Raw genomic sequence first — 27,635 nt, 5'->3', positions numbered from 1 at the left:
AGGCACCATGGTGTCAAGGAAACTATGTTGATAGTCTCTGATAGTCTCCGGCTTCAATGCGGCAGGGCATACTACTGATCAAAGAAGTTAGAAAGTCGTGGTCCATGCTGTCCCAATATCGGACCACCTCTTCTTTCATTTCAGCAATATTTGTCAGATTTTTCTTATTGACACTTTCCTTCATAAGTCCCCAAACATTTTCTATTGGATTTAGGTCAGGGCTATAGCTTGGCCAATCTAATAATGTCATATTTTTGGTCCCAAAACAGGCCTGTGAATGCTTTGAACGATGTATTGGGTCGTTGACCTGCTGGTTAATCCAAAGATTTCCGTAGAACACGTGAGCAGATGGAAGTAAATGTCCCTCGAGAATATCTGTGTACCGTTCACTGTTCACTGTTCATATTCCCTTCAAATACACAGAGGGGCATTGCCCCTAACACAGATATGTCACCCTACACGTTAAATTTCAGACTGTACTCTGGGTGCTGATACAAAGGTTTTTCAATTTGTTTGGTCCAGAATTTCAGTGTATTAGGAAACAGCCACAGAGAACTTTCATCTGAGAAAATCACATTGTCCCAGTTAAAATTTCTATGCTGTAAGCACCAGTTCAACCTTCGCTCCATTTGTTCAGGTTTCATGATCAGTGATGGATTCCTCGACTTTTCTGCCAACCCAATGCATGCAGTTCAGTTCTAATTGTCTCCTTACAGACAGCCACAGTTCCTCCATCAATCTTATCCAGCCTTAAGTTTTCTAAACTCCTTCGCTTGTTTTTAGAATCAAGAATACCAAGCCGCCTCCTGTCACCGACAGTCAATTTTCTGGGCCTACCTGCGCCTCCCTGGTGCTCAGTGCCATATCCATTTGCAATATTTTTCAAAACACGATAAACAGTGGATAAAGGGATGCCTGTTCTACTTGAAATATCTTTAGCTGATCTGATGTCCTTGTTATAATACTCTAAAATCAACTTCCTCTTCTCTAAATCATCCATACTGAGGATCACTGAAAATGTCGTCTGCTAGCAAGTAAACAAAGGGGGATAACTCTTCACAAACTAATGAAAAAGGATTAGCGGAGTTGTCTCTCTTGAATGAAACCAAGCACTTGAGAGCTGGTCAAGGTTGTTTATGCTAGAAATCCAATTAACCATATTCCTAAAATTCTCAATAATTTCTGGTCATACTATAATATCAGCTATGGTGATTCCAACCTGAGGGCCCTGAGGAGAACTGGTGGAGGAGGGGAAAACATGAGTGACAATGCCTGTCCTGCTCAACATGACAGATATGTCCTGGAGACATCAGCATGTGCAGGAACTGGCACAAGTCTTTGAGGTCAACTGAAGTCATTTGATAACCATATTCAGGGAAGTTTGATTGGTTCCATCAAAGTCCTTTTGGGAAATATTGATCTGTGACAGGACACAGTACCAGAACAGATGCACATTAAAGCCTGGACTGAGATCTCACTTCTTGCACCCATATATGGCTGTCTTACAGAGCACCTAAAAGCTGACAGATTGTTCAACAGGTTCTGGAGTGGCATTTACTGAAACTGAATCTGTTACAGACGCTGTCTCCTTGAATTTTTCTACATCCTATAATGGTTATCTAGTCTTGGTCAAGACTGTGAAAATATATTTGTTTCTTTTTAAAAAACACAATGCACATGCAAGCACAAAGTCTCTGCAATAGTTTACTTCTCAAGACATATTTCTTACAACTTAATGCACAAATGTAGAAAATTTCAAGTAATATTTGAAAACTATGCTTTAATATATTGTAAATATTTACCTTGTCTGCAAGTGAGTGAGTGAGTGTCCCAACCAGGTGCATGTACCCATTTGAAGGTTGTGTTGGTGATAATTACAGGGGAAACAATACAGATGCCTCGTGCTTTGTTGAATTTGACAGATTGGCAGGTTTCGTTGAGAGAGCAGAGTCGTCTACAGTGGTCAACTGTCCACACAGCATACTTGGCAAAATCACTTGATCCAGGCTTCACATAGTCTTGGTCTTTTTTCCATGACAGCAATGCAGACGGACAGCGGTCTAGTGGAAAGTTAAAAATAGTTTAACAAGCAGATTAACATTTACTTTTACTTCAGATACCTACCATACTACTGAATTTCTGCTAGCTTAAAACATGTTCCAGTATATACACAGTTGAAGCCTCAATAGACTTACCTTCCTGACACTGCCATTCAAGGTATTGGAATCTCTCAGGAAACTCCTGGAAGTAATCTCCAACCTGTGCAGCCTTGAACTTTGACAAATGACACTCATTAGAAATTGTGTTGTAGTCAGCAGAACGGCACAGGAAATCTGTCTCCTCCAAGCACTGGGTACGACACATATCCACACTTGAAGCATTAACAGTTTTGTGGTTGTGGAAGGCAATTGCCATGGAAGTGTTTTGTATCCATATTACTTCTGATCCAGGACAAGGAGCTGGCAAGGAAATAGGTCAAGTCACATCATCATGTCTATTTTAATGCCTTGTGCAAGGTTTCTTAGTGAAATATATTTTGTACAGTTACCTCCCTTTGTCCAGTACCAGAATACTTTGCTGACTGATCTCACATGGTCATACCAACAAGGGCAGCATGTTTATCATACATTATCATTTTTTTCCCTTTTGTGGTGAACTGAGGGCACTTTATACTTGCTGCTTTCAGACATTTGTTTAAGATTTGGAAACAGTGGTAGGTGCTGGACACCTATATTATATAAAATCAAAATTAATGGACACAGCATACTGATTTTACAATTACATACATAAGCCTATAGCTTCCTACAGATGAACTACCCTATGCCAGGGGCAGCAATGTTGTTGCTGCAGGATTGCCAGTACAAATGTTTGGGTATAGCAAACCAATTTCAAAGGTTCGTGGAGTTAGGATCTGATTGTGTGAAACAACTCTCTGCAAGACTGTTGGCATTAATAACTTACATGTGTTCTCACTCCATGACACATTGCTCTGTGTGGCATTACAGATCTGTGTGTGAGTGTCTGGGTTGATTGTTAGGTCCGGAAAGCAGACATCATCAATCACACATACTTGCTCCTGCAAAATAGAATGGAATATGTGTTATACACAGAGAACAGATAAGAAATGTAAAATACACACATATTATGCATAAATGGCGCCCACCTTCATTCCACATGTTCCTAGTTCTGTGTTGCATGAGTAGCACTGGGGGTTGTAGGCTAGGAATGTTAGCTTGTTGGAGAAGACACCGTCAACATTGGTCACACGGAGAAGGTAGTTTGCTGTCTTAGGGAGGACACATCGAAGAACACTCTTGCTGACAAACACTGTTCTGTTGCACTCTGTCCAGCTGCCAACCTCCTCAAAGCCTGTGCTGTTAACCTGTAGCGCAAATAACCATACTTACTAACACTTCCGTAGTATGTGTACCTGCATGTACGATATAATAGTCAGACAATCTCACTCAAAACAAGAAAAACTTATGTCAGTTGATGAAAACTATAGAATGAGAATAGAATGTTTTATCCACTAACACTGACCTCAATCATTTTGAAGTATCCTTTAAGTTGTGATGTCTCCACAAATGTTCCTCCATATAGGTGCACCGTAGTGCAGTCACCAAGAAGTATGTTACAGTGGCCATCATTCTCTAGTCGGGCAATGGCAGGTGCAGTGAAGATACTGAGGGAACAGTCAACTCCCACATAGCCATCATTACACTCGCATTCACCTAGAAACATACATGAGACAATAGCTATGTTTTCTATCAGTGTATGAAATAAGGCCTGTCCAACAGCCCGAGACCGACTAGATTTCTGCCGGACGGTCTAATTTTAAAGCTAGCCAGACCGATGGACGGGTAAAAAATTGTATTCAGATAACGTGTTCACTGGCACTGTCTATCTAGTATTTAAGAAGGACTGGTTAAATCTCTTCTGGGTTGGTAAGTTTTTAAAGTTACCAGCCCAGATGTCTGGCCGGATTTTTGGCTTATTTCATACACTGTTTCTATGCACCCCAACAAAGTGACACTGCATGCACACTTGAAGACACTGGATTGCTTACTCTGTACACAGTTTCCATTGCCGGAACATCCATCTGGGCAGATTGTGTTGAGAATAGTTTGTGACTGTCCAGTCATGATGAGAGTTGCATTAGTTGTCAGCTCATATCTGCAGGACATCTCTAATGACGCCTGCAGGACACGGCTCCAGGATTCATCTTGTGTTGACTGGTAGGAGAAAATCATGGACACACAGTTCAAGAGTGAGCTTATATTGTCTTACACTGCCAGAACTATTCCAGCTGTATAATGGTGTCATGCATCCAATCTAGGACAGGCGCACTGCTTGTTGACGGCAAAAGTAAAATAATCCACAAGAAATGAAGCGAAATCATGGAGGTAAATATTGTTACCACCTAATATTTCTGTTCGTCAGTTCTTATGACAAGCATTGGGTAACAGATAACATTCAGGCCCCAAGTGTACGGAACATGGTCTTTTTGGGTATGAGTCGGTTTTACAGGGTTTCATGAGCTGAATATAAATAGTATTACACATTAAATGTTAATGTATTGGTGTCTCTAAAGTATGTAACCCTGGGTCAGATTGTAAAAAGAAGTGGAAATGGAGGTATACATAATTTTCAGCTACATATCACATGAGATGAAAACAAACGAAACAATTCAAAATTGTTATAACAACTATCTTTTGCATGAGTTTCTTCTTATTCATGATCTTTGTTTAAGGGTTCTATCAAGAGCAAATACATGATATAATTATCCCTGATTTGAACATCCTTTGTCACTTGGACAGAGTTTGCCTTCACATACTAACCAAGAGGTCCTGAACGCAGTTGTCTATCTCTTGTGGAGGTAGCTGGACCACTGAGCTGCACACAGAGAAGGAAATGCTCGCCTCTAGAGACTCCTGACAGATACTGCGTGCATAGCTCTCATTCCAGTTACTTGGCAATGACTCATTCACCTGTACACCAAGCACAAATAATGTGACAACGAACACAAAGTTATAGATCTTCAAGTCATTGTAGTTATTCTTGGTAAATAATTGTATGAAATTCAATATGTATTTTAAAACAAGATTGTTTACTTGAGAAAAGTTAAAGAGGGAACAAATTGGTTGACCTTTGTGTACACATTTGTATGCATGTACTGTATGAAATTAGCCTTTCATTTTGTTTTAAAAAATGTTTAAAACATTTGCAAGAATGTGTTACAAGTCAGGAGAAAAAATGCAATCTTGGTGTTATACATACACTGATTTCCTGATCACTAGGGAAATCATCCACTCTTTGAAAACCTTCAAAGCAGTTGGCTGCGAGAGTTGGCATGGCTGTTAAAGCTTCTGTTATGTCATCATCTGTATTGCATAAATGTCATCGATGTAGAGCATTTCAGTTTAAAATTTGCAAAACTATACAGGAAAGACAACACATAGTCGACATGACAAAAGCAATGTTTATGTTGGGTTGAGTTGAATTGTTTATTTCCTCTAAGTCTCACCTGCATTGTGTTCCTTTAACATATGACAGGCCAGGACACTGTTATCTGTCATGCACTGAGTGGCACCGACTGAAGTACATGCACAGTACTGCAAGGCACGTGGTGGGGAGGAGGGTGGCATCTTGTCAGGACACAGACCATTGTACAAACTGTCAGCTGGGCTCACTCTTCAGTAACAGAACACTTAATGATAACTGAGTAATAAACCAGGTTTTAAAAAATATAAAATCATAAAAGTCATGAACAGAGTCAGGTATGTACATTGATAGGGGACATATGTTTTTATTTTCATCTTTATGAAGTATGTATTTCACGAACAAAAAAAAAGACATAAAAAGTAATAAGATTATTTGATTATTTGAAAGCCTTACTTCCATTCTGTAGCAAATTCTGAAATGGTTCCAATGGTACCATTCTGCAGCATAAACTCATTCGATGAATCACCATCAAAATCACCACACAAGCCTGAAACATAGAGCCAAATGGATAGATATCTCCAAAGAGAATACTTCACATATATGTTTACATAATGGGTTTGTTGCATCAGTTGTATCAATCCCCAAGGGAGGATGAAATATATTATCAGCTAAAAGATAAAACAGACTGGGAAAACATGGTATTTGGTTGAAACTTATTGCGCACTATCTACATGCCAAGTTTTTCAGTTTCATTGTTCGTGTAATGTAGCAAATTCATAAACCTCACGTGTTTACTGGCAGGGATAAAAAAGATAATGCATTTGGCAAATATCCAAATAACCAAGGAAATGCAGAACAGGGTTCTGTTGTACACAACAACCTTAGCGCTAATTCAAGACGGTCCTATGTCTATGTTAATGTTTGAGAGTTACGATCACCTTAGGGCTATGATCCCTTTGTGCAGGTATTTGATGGTCCTTTGATGTTGCAAAGTAATTTGAATTCCCATTGTGATCAGATATGCACTATAGGCTACACCAATTAATATATATTTTACAGGCATACCTTTTGTTTTGTTTGCATCTAAAGGAGAAGGGTACATCCACACATTGATGAAGGTTTTATAGCTCTCTTCTACCATCACCTGTGTTCCAGTGGCCAAAACAACCTATAAGGAAGCATGCATATACCGTCAGAAGAGCACGTGATGGTAAGCTAATACCAGTACGAAGAGGCGACTAACGGGATCGGGTGGTCAGGCTCGCTAGCTTGGTTGACACATGTCATCGGTTTCTCAATTGCGCAGATCGATGCTCAGGCTGTTGATCACTGGATTGTCTGGTCCAGACTCGATTATTTACAGACCGCCGCCATATAGCTGGAATATTGCTGAGTGCGGCGTAAAACTAAACTCAATCGCTCACTCACTCAATACCATTACCCATCAGTCAACTGTAATTATGTGAATAATAATATTAAGTATTCACCTCATACACTCTTCCACTCTGCTTTCTGTATATCCGAGTTCCTTCTTGAAGTTTTTCGGTTCCAAAATACTTGACTGTGATGCCCTCGTTCTCTATGCATCCATTGAAAGTAATGACATTTCTGCCAGTCTGTACTGCCACTGCACAATTGCAGGTAGGTTCTGATGAACCCTTTGTACACCTTGAGTAAAACGCGTGGACCTGAAATGAATTAATACTTCTGCAGAACTGTGTAAAGAAAATGTTTAGCTGCGTGGACTGCCGAGAGAAAAACTGAATTATATTATCATTTATACTATCCTTTTTATCTCTTTTTTTAAATATATCACATTTATCAATATTTATCATAAGTATTATCCAAAAGATAAAAATTCTATTATGTCATTTTTGGTCTAAAACTGGATCATGTTTTTGTTAATATACGTAATACTACGAAGAAAACATGCAGTGAACATGCTGGAGGTGTTGAATGAATATAAGAGACAAACGAGCATATGAGAATCACCACACGAGTCCCTCTATTAAAAAAAACATTAATGGGTATACGGACATGAGAGCATTAATAACTTACTGCATAATTATTGATTTCACTCTTGAAAAGGATATATTCTCCCGAGCCATGCATGTTGAAATATCTGAAATAAAAGATGTCAACAGATTTGGTAACAGTATAAACATATATGATTCAGATACGTGACTATTTTGGCACGTGATGGGGATAGGTGACAAATGATAGGCCTATACTTACTGCTTGTCAAATGTTGTAAGATGAGGGTCATTTAGAGATTTACATACAGCATTCCTGTCTGAGTCGATTACGTCCACCTGGAAACATAAATCACATATAACTATTGTCTAACGATTGGATTTCTTTCCTAAATCTTATCAAACATGATCCCCTCTTAGAATGGTAGCATCAGGGTTCATCTGGCGTGGAAGGGGGCACACTTATGCATACCACAGCAGACGTGACGCTGTAGTATTTGCATATCGATTGCCAGAAAGGACTTCCATTAAGTTTGGGAAGAGACTGTAAACGGATAGTGCCCCAAAAGATGAAAATCTCTTAACCTTTAAGGGTGTTTTGTATATCCTTCCTAGTTCCGTCACCCCGCCTGATCCGGCGATAGTTTAACAACAGTGTGTACATAGCACATCTGCACTGTATCTATCTCTATGCTATAGAAGTGACTTCATGTCAAAAATCGGTATAGATCTATGCTGACTTGCTTACATTTTCACACGGTATTCCCCATCACCATGGCAGCATGCCTCTTCCCACCATTATGGCACTTCCAATGAAGGCTACAAGAGGTCCACATACTAACTGCTCCCGTCATTATGCCTCACATCCGTGTTCACACCAAACAAGAGAGTCAATGGTATATTTCTCCTTTCTCCATCCACATAATGTCTGAAGCTATTCCCGATACACCATGCCCATCTCCATGGGAATGTTTTCTTAAGACTACAAACCCCCAAGACAGCAATAATGACCATGGACAATCCCACACCAATACTGCACACAGTGTTTATCTGAAGACAGTTACAGAAAAGACGTGACATCTCTCTTTATCTGTAGACTCTTCTACAAATTAGGTCCACCTCTCCCAGGCCCTATGTTTTTGATACAGCATGTCATCTTGATGATCAAGACTTGGCAGACCACGTAAGTCCGCTGATCTACCGGGTCTTGACAGTAGGGCCTAAAGGACCTCAGTGCCGTATGCATCACGGAACGCACAGGGTGAGAAACATAAGACAGATAAGAGGCGAATGGAAACAAATGTATGCATTAATACACATCTTCCTCTGTGATACATATCACATATTAACCATGATACCATATCTGTTTCCATGTTACAGGAGTCACTGACATATTCATCATCACACATCTGTCTCCATGTTACAGGAGTCACTGGCATATTCATCATCACATCTGTTTCCATGTTACAGGAGTCACTGACATATTCATCATCATTCATATATCTCCGTGTTACAGGAGTCACTGGCATATTCAGCATCATTCATATGTCTCCGTGTTACAGGAGTCACTGGCATATTCATCATCACATCTGTCTCGATGTTACAGAAGTCACTGACAAATTCATCATCATTCATATGTCTCCATGTTACAGGAGTCACTGGCATATTCATCATCATTCATATGTCTCCATGTTACAGGAGTCACTGACATATTCAGCATCATTCATATGTCTCCGTGTTACAGGAGTCACTGGCATATTCAGCATCATTCATATGTCTCCGTGTTACAGGAGTCACTGACATATTCAGCATCACATCTGTTTCCATGTTACAGAAGTCACTGGCATATTCATCATCACATCTGTTTCCATGTTACAGAAGTCACTGACATATTCATCATCATTCATATGTCTCCATGTTACAGGAGTCACTGGCATATTCATCATCATTCATATGTCTCCATGTTACAGGAGTCACTGACATATTCAGCATCATTCATATGTCTCCGTGTTACAGGAGTCACTGGCATATTCAGCATCATTCATATGTCTCCGTGTTACAGGAGTCACTGACATATTCAGCATCACATCTGTTTCCATGTTACAGAAGTCACTGGCATATTCATCATCACATCTGTTTCCATGTTACAGAAGTCACTGACATATTCATCATCATTCATATGTCTCCATGTTACAGGAGTCACTGGCATATTCATCATCACACATCTGTGTCATGTTACAGGCGTAACTGACATATTTATCATCATTCATATGTCTCCATGTTACAGGAGTCACTGGCATATTCATCATCACACATCTGTGTCATGTTACAGGCGTAACTGACATATTTATCATCATTCATATGTCTCCATGTTACAAAAGTCACTGGCATATTCATCATCACACATCTGTGTCATGTTACAGGAGTAACTGACATATTTGTCATCACACATCTGTGTCATGTTACAGGGGTAACTGACAGATTCATCATCACACCTATGTCTCAATGTTACAGGAGTCACTGGCATATTCATCATCACACATCTGTGTCATGTTACAGGAATCACTGACATATTCATCATCATTCATATGTCTCCGTATTACAGGAGTCACTGGCATATTCATCATCACACATCTGTGTCATGTTACAGGAGTCACTGACATATTCATCATCACACCTATGTCTCCATGTTACAGGAGTCACTGGCATATTCATCATCATTCATATGTCTCCATGTTACAGGAGTAACTGACATATACATCATCACACCTATGTATCCATGTTACAGGAGTCACTGGCATATTCATCATCACATCTGTCTCGATGTTACAGAAGTCACTGGCATATTCATCATCATTCATATGTCTCCATGTTACAGGAGTCACTGACATATTCATCATCATACATATGTCTCCATGTTACAGGAGTCACTGGCATATTCATCATCATTCATATGTCTCCGTGTTACAGGAGTCACTGACATATTCATCATCATTCATATGTCTCCATGTTACAGGAGTCACTGGCATATTCATCATCATTCATATGTCTCCATGTTACAGGAGTCACTGACATATTCATCATCATACATATGTCTCCATGTTACAGGAGTCACTGGCATATTCATCATCATTCATATGTCTCCATGTTACAGGAGTCACTGGCATATTCATCATCATTCATATGTCTCCATGTTACAGGAGTCACTGACATATTCATCATCATACATATGTCTCGATGTTACAGAAGTCACTTCATCATCATCATTCATATGTCTCCATGTTACAGGAGTCACTGGCATATTCATCATCATACATATGTCTCCATGTTACAGGAGTCACTGGCATATTCATCATCATTCATATGTCTCCATGTTACAGGAGTCACTGGCATATTCATCATCATTCATATGTCTCCATGTTACAGGAGTCACTGGCATATTCATCATCATTCATATGTCTCCATGTTACAGGAGTCACTGGCATATTCATCATCATTCATATGTCTCCATGTTACAGGAGTCACTGGCATATTCATCATCATACATATGTCTCCATGTTACAGGAGTCACTGGCATATTCATCATCATTCATATGTCTCCATGTTACAGGAGTCACTGGCATATTCATCATCATTCATATGTCTCCATGTTACAGGAGTCACTGGCATATTCATCATCATACATATGTCTCCATGTTACAGGAGTCACTGGCATATTCATCATCATTCATATGTCTCCATGTTACAGGAGTCACTGGCATATTCATCATCATTCATATGTCTCCATGTTACCATGTTACATATGTCTCCATGTTACAGTCACTGGCATATTCATCATCATTCATATGTCTCCATGTTACAGGAGTCACTGACATATTCATCATCATACATATGTCTCCATGTTACAGGAGTCACTGGCATATTCATCATCATTCATATGTCTCCATGTTACAGGAGTCACTGACAAATTCATCATCATTCATATGTCTCCATGTTACAGGAGTCACTGACATATTCATCGTCATACATATGTCTCCATGTTACAGGAGTCACTGGCATATTCATCATCATTCATATGTCTCCATGTTACAGGAGTCACTGGCATATTCATCATCATTCATATTTCTCCATGTTACAGGAGTCACTGACATATTCATCATCATACATATGTCTCCATGTTACAGGAGTCACTGGCATATTCATCATCATTCATATGTCTCCATGTTACAGGAGTCACTGGCATATTCATCATCATTCATATGTCTCCATGTTACAGGAGTCACTGGCATATTCATCATCATACATATGTCTCCATGTTACAGGAGTCACTGGTATATTCAGGTGGGGTGGCCCAGTAGTTAAAGCGTTCGCTCGTCACGCTGAAGACCCGGATTCGATTCTGTGAAACCCATCTCTGGTGTCCCCCGTCGTTACATTGCTAGAATATTGCTAAAACCAAACTTACTCACTATGCTTTATGGGTGATTCGCAAATATTTCTATCATCATATTGTTGAATTGCACTTACCTGAACTTTTTGTTTTGTGTCCTCGTGGGAAATACCACCAACAACAGTTGTTAAGGTGATAGTTGATCTGGCCTCACCATCAATCATCATGTCCTGATTGGCCACAAATGTGATGTTTGTAATTTCGGTCCAGGTGTGCATAGTAATGGTAGTGGAACAGAACTCAGCTTGGATAGATCCTGTTTCTTGGAAGAGGATCTGTGGTATCGTTTTCTGTTTTGTTGTAGGACACTGGAGAGGTGCATCATCTGATATGGTAGCCAAGACCACTACTTTACAGTCCTGTTCCTTCTGAGCAATTCGACAGAGGAGTGATGGTGGTGCAGTGAAGGTCAGTTGGATGTTGCCACCATCCCCTCCCTCAGTAACCGACATCTCCCTGCTGCTTAACACCTACAACATGACAGACTCTCGATACAACGGGTTACACACAGTATGTAGATTCATTACATCCCCATGATTATACCATCTTATATCAACCAGGGTGTTGCATCCTTGCTTTCCTTGTTTTAAGAAGAGCATGCAGCTGATACAAGAAGTGCATAGTAACCCCTGATGTTAATACGTATGTTATAGCTTACTTGTAACTGATATATGTGTAGTGGGGTAAGTGGAGTGTTACTACATGCCTACTGATGTGAGTGTTGGGTTGCATTGCAGTCTACCTTTCATGCGAGTAGAATGCTGTTGCCGGTCGTAGCCAATATAGGTGCTAAAGCCGATGTTACTAGGTGTTGCTGTCAACCTCTAACTGTAAGAAGGGTGTTCTAGCTGGTGCTACAGTAACAAGCTGTAGGCTACATGTAGATTATGTAAGTGTGGTGTTAAAACCTACCCGTAGTTGAAGAGGGATGTGTGTTTGTTGTCGATTCAGGAACCACATTTGAGGCCAATGTGTCTATTGTGTAACCGTTATAGCGGTGGTGGTAGATATAAACACCCAACAAATAGTCCTTGAGAATAGAGGTTTATGACATGTAGTAGTTGATAAGAGTAGAGGTACAGTGAGCTGGGTAGTGTGTAACTAACGCAACTTAAGAGTAATGTGTTGAAACCTACCTTCAGCTGAGGAACAAACACATTGCTCTTGTTGCCAATACTAAGAGATGAGTTTGCGCAGTCAGGCTCATAGCAGGCTCTCACTTCACACCAATGCTGAAATATATATGGCAAATGATATATGATCGGGTTGGGCTGCGGCCCTGGTTTTTCATTATTCAGTACAACAATAAGCGATATGATTTCAGTTTGTGAAACATATCTACTATTTATCTCATTCCAACTCAAGATCAGTTATCAACATTAACGGGTAATCACATGATTTCCTTGTGATTCAGACAAACACTCACACACATGTTCAATAACCACATATATATAAGTAAGAGGTTAACCCACAAGTGTAAGGAGATGAAGAGTGTTCTTGACAAGAGCATCACCATATGCTGCGATCCAAGCTGTTCTGTCACTGCACTAGTGTCATAGCACTATGTCTGCAAGTCGGAGGTATCCTATTTTCATTTTGATTAGTCTGGTAGAGTCTTTGGGAGTACGTAGCTGTAGAACTGTCGAAAATATCTCTTGGAGAGCTCTACCAGGTGTCTCCCTGTTTCACCAAATGACCTCGCTATTTATTCAGAACTTCGATTGGATCAAACTAAAATTATTTGCTAATTACATAAATTATATATCATTTAGGGTCATTATATTATGAAGCAATAAATATGTTCAGGTCATTAATCATTTCTTGTCTTTAATCTTATTTTCCCAGTAATGCATAAAGTGAGGGGCTTTTGGTCATTTTTCGAGGGGGCTTTGGTCGAGGGGCTTTTGTACCGAGGGGCTTTTGACCTAAACTCCGACAGCGACTTCTTTTAATCTTTAGCTTTTGGCACCAGCGACACACGAGTTGTGGTACATAAGCGGAAGTACGTGTTATAGAATATTAAGAAGCCCAATAGCCAAGTGTTCGACGACTAGAAGAGCAATGTTAAGAAGCCCAATGGCTAAGTATTCCACGACTAGAAGGGCAATATTAAGAAGCCCAATGGCTAGGTATTCCATGACTAGAAGAGCAATATTAAGACGCCCAAATGACTAAGTGTTCCACGACTAGAATGGCAATATTATGAAGCCCAATGACCAAGTGTTCCACGACTAGAAGGGCATTTTAAGAAGCCCAATGGCTAAGTATTCCAAGACCAGAAGGGCAATATGAGGAAGTCCAATGGCCAAGTTTTCCACGAATAGATATCCCAGAATTCTTTTCTGGGTTGCGATCACCGCCACCCGCAGGCACAATTGATAGTATATGGGCGTATCTTTACAATGATCAACGACGATAAATACAGTTGCATCATGGAATTGATTGGAAAAAATAATCATCCTTTTTCCCATTAATACATATGTCCATCTTGACCATTATGGTAACAAATCAACACATTTGAGTTTAACTTCATCTGCCTCTGGTGACAAATGTTAGGATTGAAAGAAAACGAAGTCGTCGAATGTACGTCTTTATATTTTTGCCTTATAATCCGAGCATGATTAAGTTCTATTTTAGGCACTTTGAAACTTCATAAAAGTGTGCATATCTGTTTATAGTCTGTTTGCAGTGAAAACGTACCGATGAATTTCACTTTAAACAAAAAAGTAAATCAAATAAAGTGAAATTAAGATTGCGAATACTCATGATTTTACCTTGACAGTTGAACATTTAAATCTCAAAATTTTATTCATATTAGGATAAAAGTTGTTTAACAAACGATCATAGATGCAAATCGCTATTACTGGTTTGTATTACAAGGGGGTAAGCGCAGTCGTTGGAACAGTGAAACAAATGCAACGTGCGGTACGTGAAGAGCTTTAACTTATCACAACCCTTGTCGTTTTCGGTGTTTCATTTGATGTGCATACCCCCTTGTAATACAAACCAATAATAGCCATGTGAAACTATGATCGTTTGTTAAACAACTTTTATCCTAAGTCGAATAAAATTCTGAGATTTAAATGTTCAATTGGCAAGGTAAAACGCAGTCTTAATTTCACTTTATTTGTTTTACTTTTGGATTTAAAGTGACATTCACCGGTACGTTTTCACTGCAAACAGACTATAGTGCATTTTTAAAATGACCGTAATATCTATACATTTTACATTATGACTAAGTGAATCACGTTTTACATATATACGCCCTAAGTACGAAGCTAGTGCGTGCTGTCTGTTTCAGAACTTCACGGCGACAAACTAAATGGAGTGGAATGCTGCAACAAATGTATGAAAACAAAATGCACAGATTAAAACTAAAACTGACTCAAGTTTTAGCAATAATATCAGGCAATTATACCTTGTTTGAGGAATATATCCATGAATATCCACATAAAGGAACGATATCCCATCGATCAGTAGCCGACAAAGAAACATGTTCCATGTCATATACCCTTTAACAATCTAATATTGAAAAATTGTATATAATGTTCTTATTCGTGATAGTTTCTTAACTGGTCACGTGACTATGTTTGAGGTTTCACATTGGTGTACAGTCTCATTGCCCCGAAGAAAGCAGACCTGTCCACTCTTTACACGATATCCACCAATGTTTAAAAATACACTCAGTTAGACAACAATGAGCAATCAATCAACGGTTAATCCTTTGAAGAAAGGACTTTGTGTTTACACCGGCACTTTACGACAGAATGTGGATGTATTCTGCATACGTTAGTAATCTCCATATATAAACGCTTGACTTTTGACAAATCCGCTTTGCAAGATAAAAGCAATTAATTAAGCAACGTGTTATCGGTTTCCTTTGATCGATGAATTTTTTTTAACTCTGCTGAAAATTCCTCTTTCTATGCTTTCAGGTGTATATTACATAACATGTAAAGCATTTGCCACATCAGACCTTAATTTGTAATGTTGAGTATTTACTCCAGACACGAGAAAAGCTAAATGGGAATCTTTGTCGGGCAATCTGAGTAGTGGTATCTCTAATAATACCTGTTATAAATTCATAAACTGACCATCAGTTAAACGGGTGTCGGTTAAACGTGTGTTACAGAAAGGAAGCAGTCGAGGGGTCGACGCTGTTATGAGGAGACAAACGAACGTCACACAGGCATTTACTGTGTACGATAGTCAAAAACTGCATATGCATATTCACCTAACTGGAGTGGCCCTTGAAGATCCGGGTTAAAATTGATCTTCAGTAACCCATGCTTGTCGTAAAAGGCGACTAATGGGATCGTGTGGTCAGGCTCGCTGACGTGGTTCCCAGTTGCATAGACCGATTCTCATGCTTTTGATCACTGGATTGTCTGGTCCAGACTCGATCATTTACAGACTGCCGCCATATTGCTGGATATTGCTGAGTGCGGCGTAACATTAAATTCACTCGCTAACCTAAGTGGAGTTTTTATATTGTTTTAGCAATAGCAAAGGGGTTGAATTAGTTCTTGGATTCAAATAAAACAAATGTGTCTTTTCAATAATATGGGTCAATTGACATAATATTACGGCGACGGTAAGACATGGGGATAAATACTGGAGTGTGACGTGCGCGCATAGGGTGGTTCACTCAACCCAAAGGGAGCAAAAGTGAGTTAATACTAGGGCTGTGCAATATTACCGGAAAACCGGTACAGTATCTCGCGACACGATTATGGCTATATGGTTCAGATTCTGCAATATATTGGGTCATCCAGAGTTAGCTCCCTTTGAATTATCTGCCCTTGATTTCAATAGAAACAAAATGTGCTCTAAAAGTGCCAAATATACTTTTTCTTTTCTGCTTCAAGTGGAAGTGGCTCCAAAGTGGCTCCAAAAGTGCCAAATATTCTACCAAATGCTTTACGTTTGGGAGTTTGAATGGTTTCATCTGTGACATTTTGCAGGAATTAAGTGGCCTCAAAAGGACCAATCTTTTAAGAAAAGCAAGATTTATGGACGTCAACTTCTTGTTGTGAATAATGGTTGCTACTTCATCAGGACATGAATAACCACAATAAAAAAAGATGACATCCATAAGTCTTGCTTTTCTTATGCATTCCACTTCTAGTGAATGCCCTTCAAAGATTTGACCAATATTATAATTGGTTTCATAATGGGACATGTGTTACCAATTTATGATAAAGGCCAAAGTCTTATAAATTTTGTAGAACTGTATTAGGACATTCTAGTCAAGGATCTTAGTTATTGGAGGTCACATGAGATTTTAAGCTCAAGTAGTTCACCTAAATCATGTTTTTCTTTCATTTTACAACAGTTCATGAATGAATCACTGACAGTTGTAACAGTAACAATAATAACATTGATTACATCATTGAAGTGTATTCTGTTGAAACAAACAACACTGACCATGAAAATCATGTTATATACTTAATTTCAAAAGAAACGCGACATGTCCATTTGAAATAAGAACTGTTGTCCCACATGCATGTTTCCAGCCACTATATGCTTTATGCGGAACGTACCAAAGAAAGATAAAATACAACAGCAACGACAGTGGATTTAAGATCTGATGAATTTTTTATTGTGTCCAACCTGACGAGTCTGCGTTAGAGAGGTATAGACGCTTTAGCTGACATTCGATGTTGTCAGTACCTGGTATGAACACCATTACTGTCTATCACATTAGTATACACCGTCTTCCTATGGACATGAACAAACGTCGAATGAAAGCACGGGGAATGTTATTGAACTCATTCAACTCTGCGTTCTCCAACTGCCGCCGATTTTGTGGAAGAACTGGTCTTTGACGAAGGCGTCGGCCCAACTCGTCCCAGAGATGTTCCACTGGATTTAAATCAGGACTAAGAGGTAGCCAAACCATTGTCTGGATGTGGTGACTGGCCAGGAATTGTCCTGTGATAATGGCGGTGTTGTGTTGAAACTGCAGCTGTGGTCTGGGTCTGAAGAACCGGACGACAACAGGCCGCAAGACTATGTTAATGTAGCGTCGTGCAGTTACACCCCTTCCACGACCTTGACCGTTGTCTTGGAAGATTACAGGTGGTACATGCCTTCCCTAGCCTCCATCCCACATCATAAGGGATGGTCCATCCCAGCGATCACTTTCCAGAACACATGGGTCTCTGAAACGTTCATTTTGTCGAGACTGCCTCCGTGGTGCAGTGGTTAGAGCGTCCGCCCGGAGAGCGGAAGGTCGCGGGTTCGATCCCCGACCGCGTCATACCAAAAGACGTTAAAATATGGTACTTGTTGGTCCCTGCCTGGCGCTCGGCATTAATGGGTATAACAAGGACTGGTCCGCTCGGAGTCAGTATAATGTGTCTGAGTGGGGTATTCATGCTTCACTGCGGCATAGTATCTCAGTGGGCTAGCACTATAAAACCAGTTTCAGTCTGTTAAGCAGCCGCACATACACATACACACGCATGCACGTCGTCATATGAGCGAAATATTCTCAAGCACGACGTTAAACCCAATTTCATCTCATCCCTCTTTTTGTCGACGCCATCCTCTCACTCTCCCATCTGCAACGTGGACACAAAAACGACTCTCATCTGAGAAAACAACGTTCTGCCACTGTGCATATCTCCAATGCTGATGTTGGTGAGCCCATGCTAAACGCAGACGACGGTGCCGTGGCGTCAAAATCGGTCCGATATAGTATATCCTACAGTGTAGCCGGTGTGCTCTCAAACGTCGACGCACAGTGTTTTCTGAAATTAGTCTGTTGTGAATCCCAATTGTTTGACGGGCTCGAACAGTAGCTGGCAGAAAACGGTTGCGAAGATGTGACGTTACCATGTATCGGTCTTGCCTGCGTGACGTCACTCGTGGCCTTCCATCTCTAGGTCGATCTCTCACCGAATTCGTTTGATTTTGGCGTTCAATCAGTCGGTAAATTGTCGTCCGATGTACTCCCATATGTTGTGCGACTTTGACAACACTGGAACCAGCATCAATCATCCCAAGAGCACGTAGACGTGCTTCATTGCTCAGACGCGGCATATTGTTCTCTGAACCATTAAGAAAAAGAACACAATAGAAACTGTCGTTGCATCTTTTAAAGGGTTCTTTCTCTCGTTTTTCCTGAAGAAAGTGTCGTATCATTTAATTCACGTGCACAACGTGTCAGGGCATGCAATTATGAGATGTGTTTCTGTTGTTTATTCCCATAAAATATTTAACAATTAGATTCAGTTGGTACGGCTAATCTGACGTTAAAAGTCATGTTTCAGAAGTTTCATTTCGAAAATTGGTTTAAAAAAACAATTAACATGTACATTCGTTATGATTGTAAAGTAGATAAGTTAATTATGGAATTTTCAAAAACAAACATGAATGTCGCGTTTCTTTTGGAGCTAAGTATACTATTACCTATGTTCGCAAAACTTTGTTGCAATACGGTTACTTCAATGAAACATTCCGAGAATTTCCCGATGCATCATTTGTTTTATTTGGGGATTTTACTTCCCGTATAGTCCACCGACTCCACTGATTACATACCAATTGAAGATGTAGACTATGAATGCGATTTATTTAATTCATTCCGAGAACCCCCAAAGATAAAATAGTCAGTTAAGAGGGAACAAAACTCCTAGTTATATGCTGCAATTTTAACATACATGTTTTGTACGGGCGAAATGGGAACGATAAAAATGGAGAATTTACATTCATTGGACACCAAGGAAATAGTGTTGTGGATTATTATATGGTTTCTTCATGTTTAAGTACTCATTCTAGCTCGATCCGGATCGGACCATTTGCCTATAACAGTAGACATGAAAACATCACAAGACATATCACGTGACAGCAATCACTCCGAACATGCGCGTGTACACATCAGTGAGACAGCGGTGGGATTTCAGCCGAAAGGGTGAGTTCATTCTCAATACATGTCAGATAACATTAATGAATTCAGCATAATATTTTATGAAGTATTATATGACAGTGTGAATGTTGCTGTTAAATCTTTGAATGACTTTATGCTTACATATATGCACACACTCAGAGAACAAACACACCGACCCTCGTGTTCACGCTCACGCGCTGGCCCACAGCACACACGTGCCCTGATGGCCGTGAATGCTAACAGGGTAAACGACATAAGTAGGCCTATGCTTTACTACACAGATTCAGGAAAACAAACAACCCATTGCATTGTAAACATTATCTAAAGGCAAAGAAGGATTTTATAACACTTTCTTATAGAAAGAAATCAGATTATGAAACAAAAATTAGATGAAATTGTTGATACAGCAAAGGAAAAACACTCTCGTCGCTTGTGGAAATCTCTACAGAAATAGTGTTTTTGTTTGTAAAATATATCTGAAAATATATCAGTGGAGGAATGGTTTAACTATTCTCGCGGAAGATACGAATATCATTGATGATTCCTTTGGGGAACATGTTCATAACTATGAAAGCAACCACAACTGTGAGGACTGCATTACCTCTTGTGAATACCTTGGTAATCGTATAACTGATAACTAGATATTCTGTGCAGTAGAAAGTCTGAAATGTGGAAAATCACCCACGGAAGGCGGTATCCCAGTAGAAGTTTTAAGGAATGTATTTCATAACTGCTTCCTTTTATGAATAATCTGTTTAACCGAGTTTTAGACAGCAGTATTTCTCCAGATTCCTGGAAAGTATTGATTGTACCTCTGCATAATTGTGGTGCAAGGTATGACCCAAACACTTTTAGAGGTATGGCATTATTGAATATACTGAACAAAATATTTACCACTATAATAGATAATCGCATTAAGTCTTGGATATCGACTCGTGAACTTTTATCAGAGTGCCAAGTTGGATTTCGAGAAGAATACTCTACTAATGACCATATATTTACTCTCATTAGCAATATCCATAAGTATCTGCGGAAGAAAGAGGGGAAGTTTTATTGTCTATTCGTAGACTTCAGGAAAACTTTTGATTTCGTTAACAGCTCCAAACTGTTATATGTCCTACTACAGTCAGGTATACATGACAAACTCCAACGTCTTCTACGTAATATGTACACCAATGTGAGAGCATCTGTTAAAATTAGTAAATTCCACATGAGTGAGTAAATTCCACATGTGCTGGAGTGAAGCAAGACTGCATTTTATCCCCTGTACTTTATTTTTTATATGTTGGAGAACTTGTTAAGGAAATGTTATCGAATGATTTGAGAGGTGTATTTATTAACAGATATATCTCAGATATTTCATTATTGCTATTTGTAGATGTTGTGATTCTTGCAGATTCTGTTGTCAAGTTTCAATGCAAGATATATACGCTAATGTGTATAAAATGTGCTTTGCAGATAAATATCTGTAAAACCAAAGTAACGTTTATTACAAATGAGGGTGAAATTTCTAATAGTGAAAAATGGTTCCATAATGACAAAAAATTGGATGTGGTATCATATTACAAATATTTAGGTATTACATTTTCTTGCAGAAATATATGTTCCAGAGCCTGTGAAACATTATCTATGCAAGCTGAACGAGCTCTGCATGTCATAAAACAATTCATAAGTAAATATAAAGAATTACCGGTCCATGCATCATTTAAGCTGTTTGATAAAAAAAGTGAACCAATTCTGTTGTACGGTTCTGAAATATAGGGCATTAACGTTGTACATTCAAAGTTCTGTAAGTTTTTGTTATGTGCTGGCTTACAGAACTGTGTAAAGTTAATCTATCTGAATGTGGACGTTTTCCACTATTTATCAATGCCTGCAGTCGGATTATTGCATACTAGCTAAGATTGATGACACAGACAATTTCTCGATATTCCAGAAGTAGTTCAAGATCAAGATAGCTTATTCTACATAAGGTCTCCGGCCCGTATGCATAGTGTTATAATGATAGGCAAAGTAGGGACATAGTGGGAAGCTTCATAACATTGTGAAATTAGTTGACAAGAGAAATCAGACTCTTCCTTAATGACGTCGAATGTGTTAAAACAGGACGAATTTTACATAAACAGATTCGTCAAAAAGTAGTTATGAAATGCTTAATACATTACATGATACTGGAGATACTAAAGGTGTTTTCTCCGTAAGAACTATTCTTTTTAATTATGGCTTTGCGACACATCGTCACAGTATTTTGTCCAAGGTTTTGGTCATTTACCTACGGATTCGTTGGTTCCTGTAGGTATTTAAATCTGACTGACTGTCTGTGATTACATGACATGATGAAATACCGAGGTAAACCTTACCGACAAGGGATCCAACTAAAACAGAAAAGGCCTACACTGCAAGGATACTATATTACATCCAGACTAGAAGCGCGCGCACGCACGCACGCATACACACACTGACCTTCTGTTTGCTTTCAAAATCCTCTGTGGTTACGTTGAGATTGTGAGTAAGTAGTCCAGCAATCAAGAGCTCTGACGTGATGTTCACGTGTTCGCGGTACCAGGTCACCTCATACTGGATATTGACCACTTCGTTGTCACTGACGCCAGTTGTATTGTCCTTTATTGTACAACGGAGTGACATGTCTTCCAGCGTCACATACTCTAGTGCCACCACCGGTTGGATTGTTATCTCGGGAACATCTGAAACATTAGAAAGCGTGAAGTTTCACATGGCGTGATGTTGTTTCATTGACCTTGATCACGCTCCATAATATGTATATGTCAGTGACTAAGGATATTTTGTAATAAGTAAAGATCTATACACAGGTGGGAATGATCTGTAAATGTAAATGTGGTGTGCACAAATGCAATACAAAGAAAGTGAGCACATGGCACTAACTCAGTTGTCAGATGATTAATACAGAATGATATACACGATACCTAAACATATTCAACCATTAATGTTAAAACCAAGTATTAGAAAAAAAGACAGTGTTGGTGATAAATTTCAAATGCATGAACGCGTATGCCCCTCAAACACCTATATACATCCGATAGTTTGCACATGCATAGGTAGTCAGTAATTTCGACCCTTTCATTTCCGTTAATCTTTGTAGCTCATCAAGTCTGTCAATCCTACGGTTGTCATTTACTTAAGTTTGTTCTTTGTTCGTATATGGACAAGCGACGCCTGCAACGCGCGAGCCATCAACGAGCTAACTGCAACTTGAAGCTGGCAGAAGTCACATTCACCACCCTAAACCTCTGATTGACCCCACAGAACTACTTCATCACCTCAATGCTGAGCACGAACCGCCTCCGTGGTGTAGTGGTTAGAGCGTCCGCCCGGAGAGCGGAAGGTCGCGGGTTCGATCCCCAACCGCGTCATACCAAAAGATGTTAAAATATGGTACTTGTTGGCCCCTGCCTGGCGCTCGGCATTAATGGGTACAACAAGGACTGGTCGGCTCGGAGTCGGTATAATGTGTCTGAGTGGGGTATTCATGCTTCACTGCGGCATGGTTTCTCCGTGGGCTAGCACTTTAAAACCAGCTTAAGTCTGGGCTAGTACAAGCAGCCGCACATACACATACACACGCATGCACGTCGTTATATGAGCAAAATATTCTCAAGCACGACGTTGAACCCAATTTCACCTCACCTCACCTGAGCACGAAAGAATCCAGTTCAGTATGGAGAAAGAAATAAACCAACACCTTCCTTTCCTAAACTGGAGAAAATGTAGTGAAAACCTCTGTTAACCGCAAACCTACACACACAGACCAGTACATCCTTTAAAAGTCCTGCCACCATCGCCAACACCATCTGACGGACAGCTTCATCTCACTCAATGGTTACCTTCCACATCTAGTCTCAAAACCCATCAATAAGACCCTCAACACTTCCAAGACTAAACCCAAAGCTGCCCCAATGCCCTTCATGATCACAATTCCATACCTAGGCCCTGTCAGCCATCATATCCCCCCGCCTCATGAAAAACAAAGCAAACATAGATGTCACCTTCTCCAGTAGCAAGACTAACAAAAAAAAACTGCACACCAATATCAGAGGCATCAGCCCAAACCCCAGAGGATGAGTAAACCAAAATCCTCTGCAGTTGTGGCGACAGATATATCGGTGAACCCCTCAGATCCCGTAACGCCAACTCAAAGAATCCCAAACGCCCGAAAGCTATTTCCGAACGCAACAAGAACCCGGAGCACGTCATGTGGGAGGTCACCAAAGTTATATCTGCCAGCTACAACATCTAGCGTCAAACGAAATTTTAAACTGCAAGAGGCCATAGTGATGATAAAAGTGAGAATCGAATGATAAATTATATAAACTCTGTCAAAAAAGAAACGCAACCCCTGTCCTCAGATATGAAAAATTCGTTTGAATGAAGTTATTGCTTCCAAACTAAATTTTATTCGAATGTATTGAAATGATACACGTAATTAATGAAGATTACCATCCAAACAACTGCATTTGTACGCATAAGTGTATTTTATTGCTTATTCCGTCACAACGCATGAAATGACCCTCATGGTGACTTCGCACAAAAACACATGGAAATCATGAAAATGGCAGTTAATGGAGGGGTGTATAAAAGCCCATGTGCTTCCGGATTATATTCATTCATTTGTCGCCGAAAAGCTGTGTTAAAAATGCCACGATTGAGTGCTGCCGACCGAAATATCGCCATTGGTCGTGTTCAAGCCGGAGAAAGTTTTGGAACTGTTGCACGGCACCTAAATGTTCACAAAACAACGATATCCCGACTTTGGAGCCGCTACAACAACTTCAATTTGACCAACGATCGCCCGAGAAGTGGAAGGCCAAGAATCACGACCCCCCTTCAAGATCGGTACATCCGGGTCCATCACCTGCGTAATCGGCATGCCCTACCAACCGTGACTGCCACACAAATACCAGGTTTGAGGAGAGTGTCAGCTCAAACGATGAGGAACCGTCTGAAAGAAGCGGGTTTACGTGCCTGTAGACCAGTTGTTGGACCTGTACTACGCCCCCTACATCGACGCCGACGACTCAGGTGGTGCAACAACGTAAGGATACGGACTTTACAAAACTGGAGGCGAATCTGGTTTTCTGATGAATCACGTTTCTTTTGCAACGTCACGACGGAAGACAGCGTCTGTATAGGAGACGTCATGAACGTTTTGCGCCCATCTGCGTCCGACAGGTGGACAGATTTGGCGGAGAAAGCGTCATGGTTTGGGGAACCATCTCATACAACCAGAAATCAGACTTGGTGATCGTTCCAGGGAACCTGACAGCCCAACGTTACATCAACCACGTGTTAGAGCTTCACCTTCTCCCGATTATTGACCAACAGACACAGATTTTCAACGGGACAACGCCCGGCCTCATACTGCACGTGCAACAATGAACTTTCTGCAGAATTCCAACGTCAATGTCTTGCCATGACCCTCTAAATCACCAGACCTCAACCCTATTGAACACCTGTGGGATACTCTGGATCGACGCGTACGTCAACGTCAGCCGCCGCCACAGACGCTGCAACAGCTCGCCGTTGCACTGCAGGAGGAGTGGAGAGCCATTCCCCAGGAAAGAATCCGGCGTCTTATCCGTTCTTGTCCAAGGAGATGCCGTGCAGTGATTGCAGCGCGTGGTGCTCATACGAGATACTGAGAAAGACGCCCCCCTGGTGACCAACTGGTGTCTGTGAGATGACTTTTGAAATGACAATTTTAAACATGCCCATCTGGGTTATTATTCTGCCAAATTTCAGACTTCTGTCTTAAATAATAAAAATGCCGTGTCGTCCTAAAACTTCAGATCAAAATCTCTACAATACAGGGGTTGCGTTTCTTTTTTGACAGAGTTTATTTTTGACTGCACTTCTTGGTTTGTCTTCTTGCCGCTCATAAAAGCTGAAATATTGTAGACTGGGGACCGTCACATGGGTACAAATAATATATACTACTTATACTGTCATTGTCGTGCTTAATGCACATTTCTTTCGGAAAATTATAATGCACGACAATAGATAAACTATCAGGCGAAAGAAAGTTATCACCGACTTCACTTGACCAAAAAATAGAAACAAAGACGTACGTGGTGATATTTATGATAATTATTTTACAAACAGAAATCATTTTCCAATAATTTGACTATAAATTCATTGTAATGATGGTCTTGCAATTGCCGCAGTTCATTAAGTGAGAGTCAGGGGAATGGAAAAGTACACAAATTAGAGTTGAGTAAAAATATGCATTAAGAGCCATATAATGTGGGGACACATCATCAATTGGGAGTGATCACCCTGGGCAACCATACACGCCAAAACACGTCATGACATCAGCATGAATCCTGTTCCAAGTCCAGGAAAGTCTGTTCATGTTCCTGTCGGTTCGCTGGAGGCGGTACACGATGTCTCAGCTGACGATGACCTCAGAGACGTTCAATGGGCTTCAATTTCTGAAGAACGCGCTGGCCAAGGCAATATGATGACGTTAACTTTGTTGTGCTGCAAAATGACTCCTCTTGGCTGTTGGCGAATAAAGTCTCAACACCTCATCCCTGTATCGCTGGGCATTCAAATTTCCCCTGATTATATAACCTAGTTGTTCACTGTCTACAAATGCCTCCCCATGCCATGACGCCTCCTCCATCGAACAGATGGATTTATTGAACGCAGTTTGTTGCTCTCCTATACGTCGAAAACCTTGAACTCTGCCATCGTTTCTGAACAGACTGAACTGGCTTTTAATACAAGACAAATCTCATAGATAACAACGTCTTGATTTATTTTTTCACAACGTTTCTGGGCTATTTCTTGCCCCTTCTTCAGGTGGATAATGTTGAACTGTCTTATATCTGTAAAGAGCACTCTCTCCAGTCACATCACTGTTACCGACGTACAGCTCGTGCTCATTGCAGTCAGTGTTGACGGTGTAGATGGATCAAGGCCATTCCACGAAAGGGGCGGAAGGCTCGTATACCAGCCATGTCAAGTCGTTGAAGGACTGTTCATCTGCTGATGGTGTGTCCTTGTGCTGTCGCTGTCACGAATCTGTTACGGAGGAGGATCTGCCGGATGTAGAGGTCTTCGGCCAGCGTCGTGACTCCTGGCCTTCCCGATCTTGGACGGTCATGGATCTGACCTGTTTGCTGATGGTGGTCTGACTGCAGTTGAAGGTTCTTGCCAGCTGACGCGTGAACCCCTCATATTGGACATACTGATCGCCCCGTCTCATTGCGCTAGCGTAATCTTTGGCATATTTGTGGTGGTTTGTTGGTTACTGCATGATAGCTCTGTCCAACAATCATGCAAGTGCATTAAATTTGGACCACTGTCCCACAATTACGTTTTTCACGTTTGTAAAAATGCACGATTCGTACGAAGTTTTCGGACAGCTGCGTTGTTATCGTGACAATAATACATGTTTGGCGAATGTTTTCTTCTTGGATTCAAACCTGTACCAGCGTTTTGGTGTTTATACAATTAATTGAAAAGTGACAACTTTCTTCCGCTCAACTCCACCAAAATACATACGCGACATTCGTTAAATTGAATCCGACAATGGGAGTAGAGTGTACCGTACTGCTGTCATTCAGGTAACAATACAGACAATGTAAGGGAATTGCAGAGTCATTCTGTTGGAATAGAGATGACACAACTTTATGGATGATCAACTTCTTTATTTTAACAATAGCCACGTTTAAGAACCTATACCGAAACGTCGCTATTGTTAAAATAAAGAAGTTGATCATCCATAAAGTTGTGTCATCTCTATTCCAGCAACTTCTAACATGCCACTCAAACAAATCATTCTGTTGGAAGACTAGTGCATGAGGTCTCATGACGCCCAAACTCAAACGTCTCACCG

General features: G+C 40.3%; 1 protein-coding gene across 1 annotated transcript in view; it reads right to left on the bottom strand.

The window, feature by feature from the left end:
- The window catches only part of LOC124272343, a 262,002-nt gene that overhangs the window by 220,970 nt on the left and 13,397 nt on the right, over positions 1 to 27,635 (bottom strand). Inside the window, 17 exon segments of the mRNA XM_046707518.1 lie at positions 1,803 to 2,060; positions 2,196 to 2,459; positions 2,962 to 3,076; positions 3,164 to 3,382; positions 3,541 to 3,731; positions 4,067 to 4,232; positions 4,839 to 4,988; positions 5,278 to 5,381; positions 5,525 to 5,691; positions 5,896 to 5,989; positions 6,508 to 6,610; positions 6,930 to 7,130; positions 7,501 to 7,564; positions 7,678 to 7,754; positions 11,943 to 12,335; positions 13,002 to 13,097; positions 22,220 to 22,461. Of these exon segments, the coding sequence (XP_046563474.1) occupies positions 1,803 to 2,060; positions 2,196 to 2,459; positions 2,962 to 3,076; positions 3,164 to 3,382; positions 3,541 to 3,731; positions 4,067 to 4,232; positions 4,839 to 4,988; positions 5,278 to 5,381; positions 5,525 to 5,691; positions 5,896 to 5,989; positions 6,508 to 6,610; positions 6,930 to 7,130; positions 7,501 to 7,564; positions 7,678 to 7,754; positions 11,943 to 12,335; positions 13,002 to 13,097; positions 22,220 to 22,461 (2,904 nt within the window).

The sequence above is a fragment of the Haliotis rubra genome, unplaced genomic scaffold (assembly GCF_003918875.1).
Source record: "Haliotis rubra isolate DU_JTF1 unplaced genomic scaffold, ASM391887v1 Scf169, whole genome shotgun sequence".
NCBI classification, from domain to species: Eukaryota; Metazoa; Mollusca; class Gastropoda; order Lepetellida; family Haliotidae; genus Haliotis; species Haliotis rubra.
Note: the sequence above shows the minus strand (reverse complement) of the source record. Positions and strands in the feature narration are given on the sequence as shown.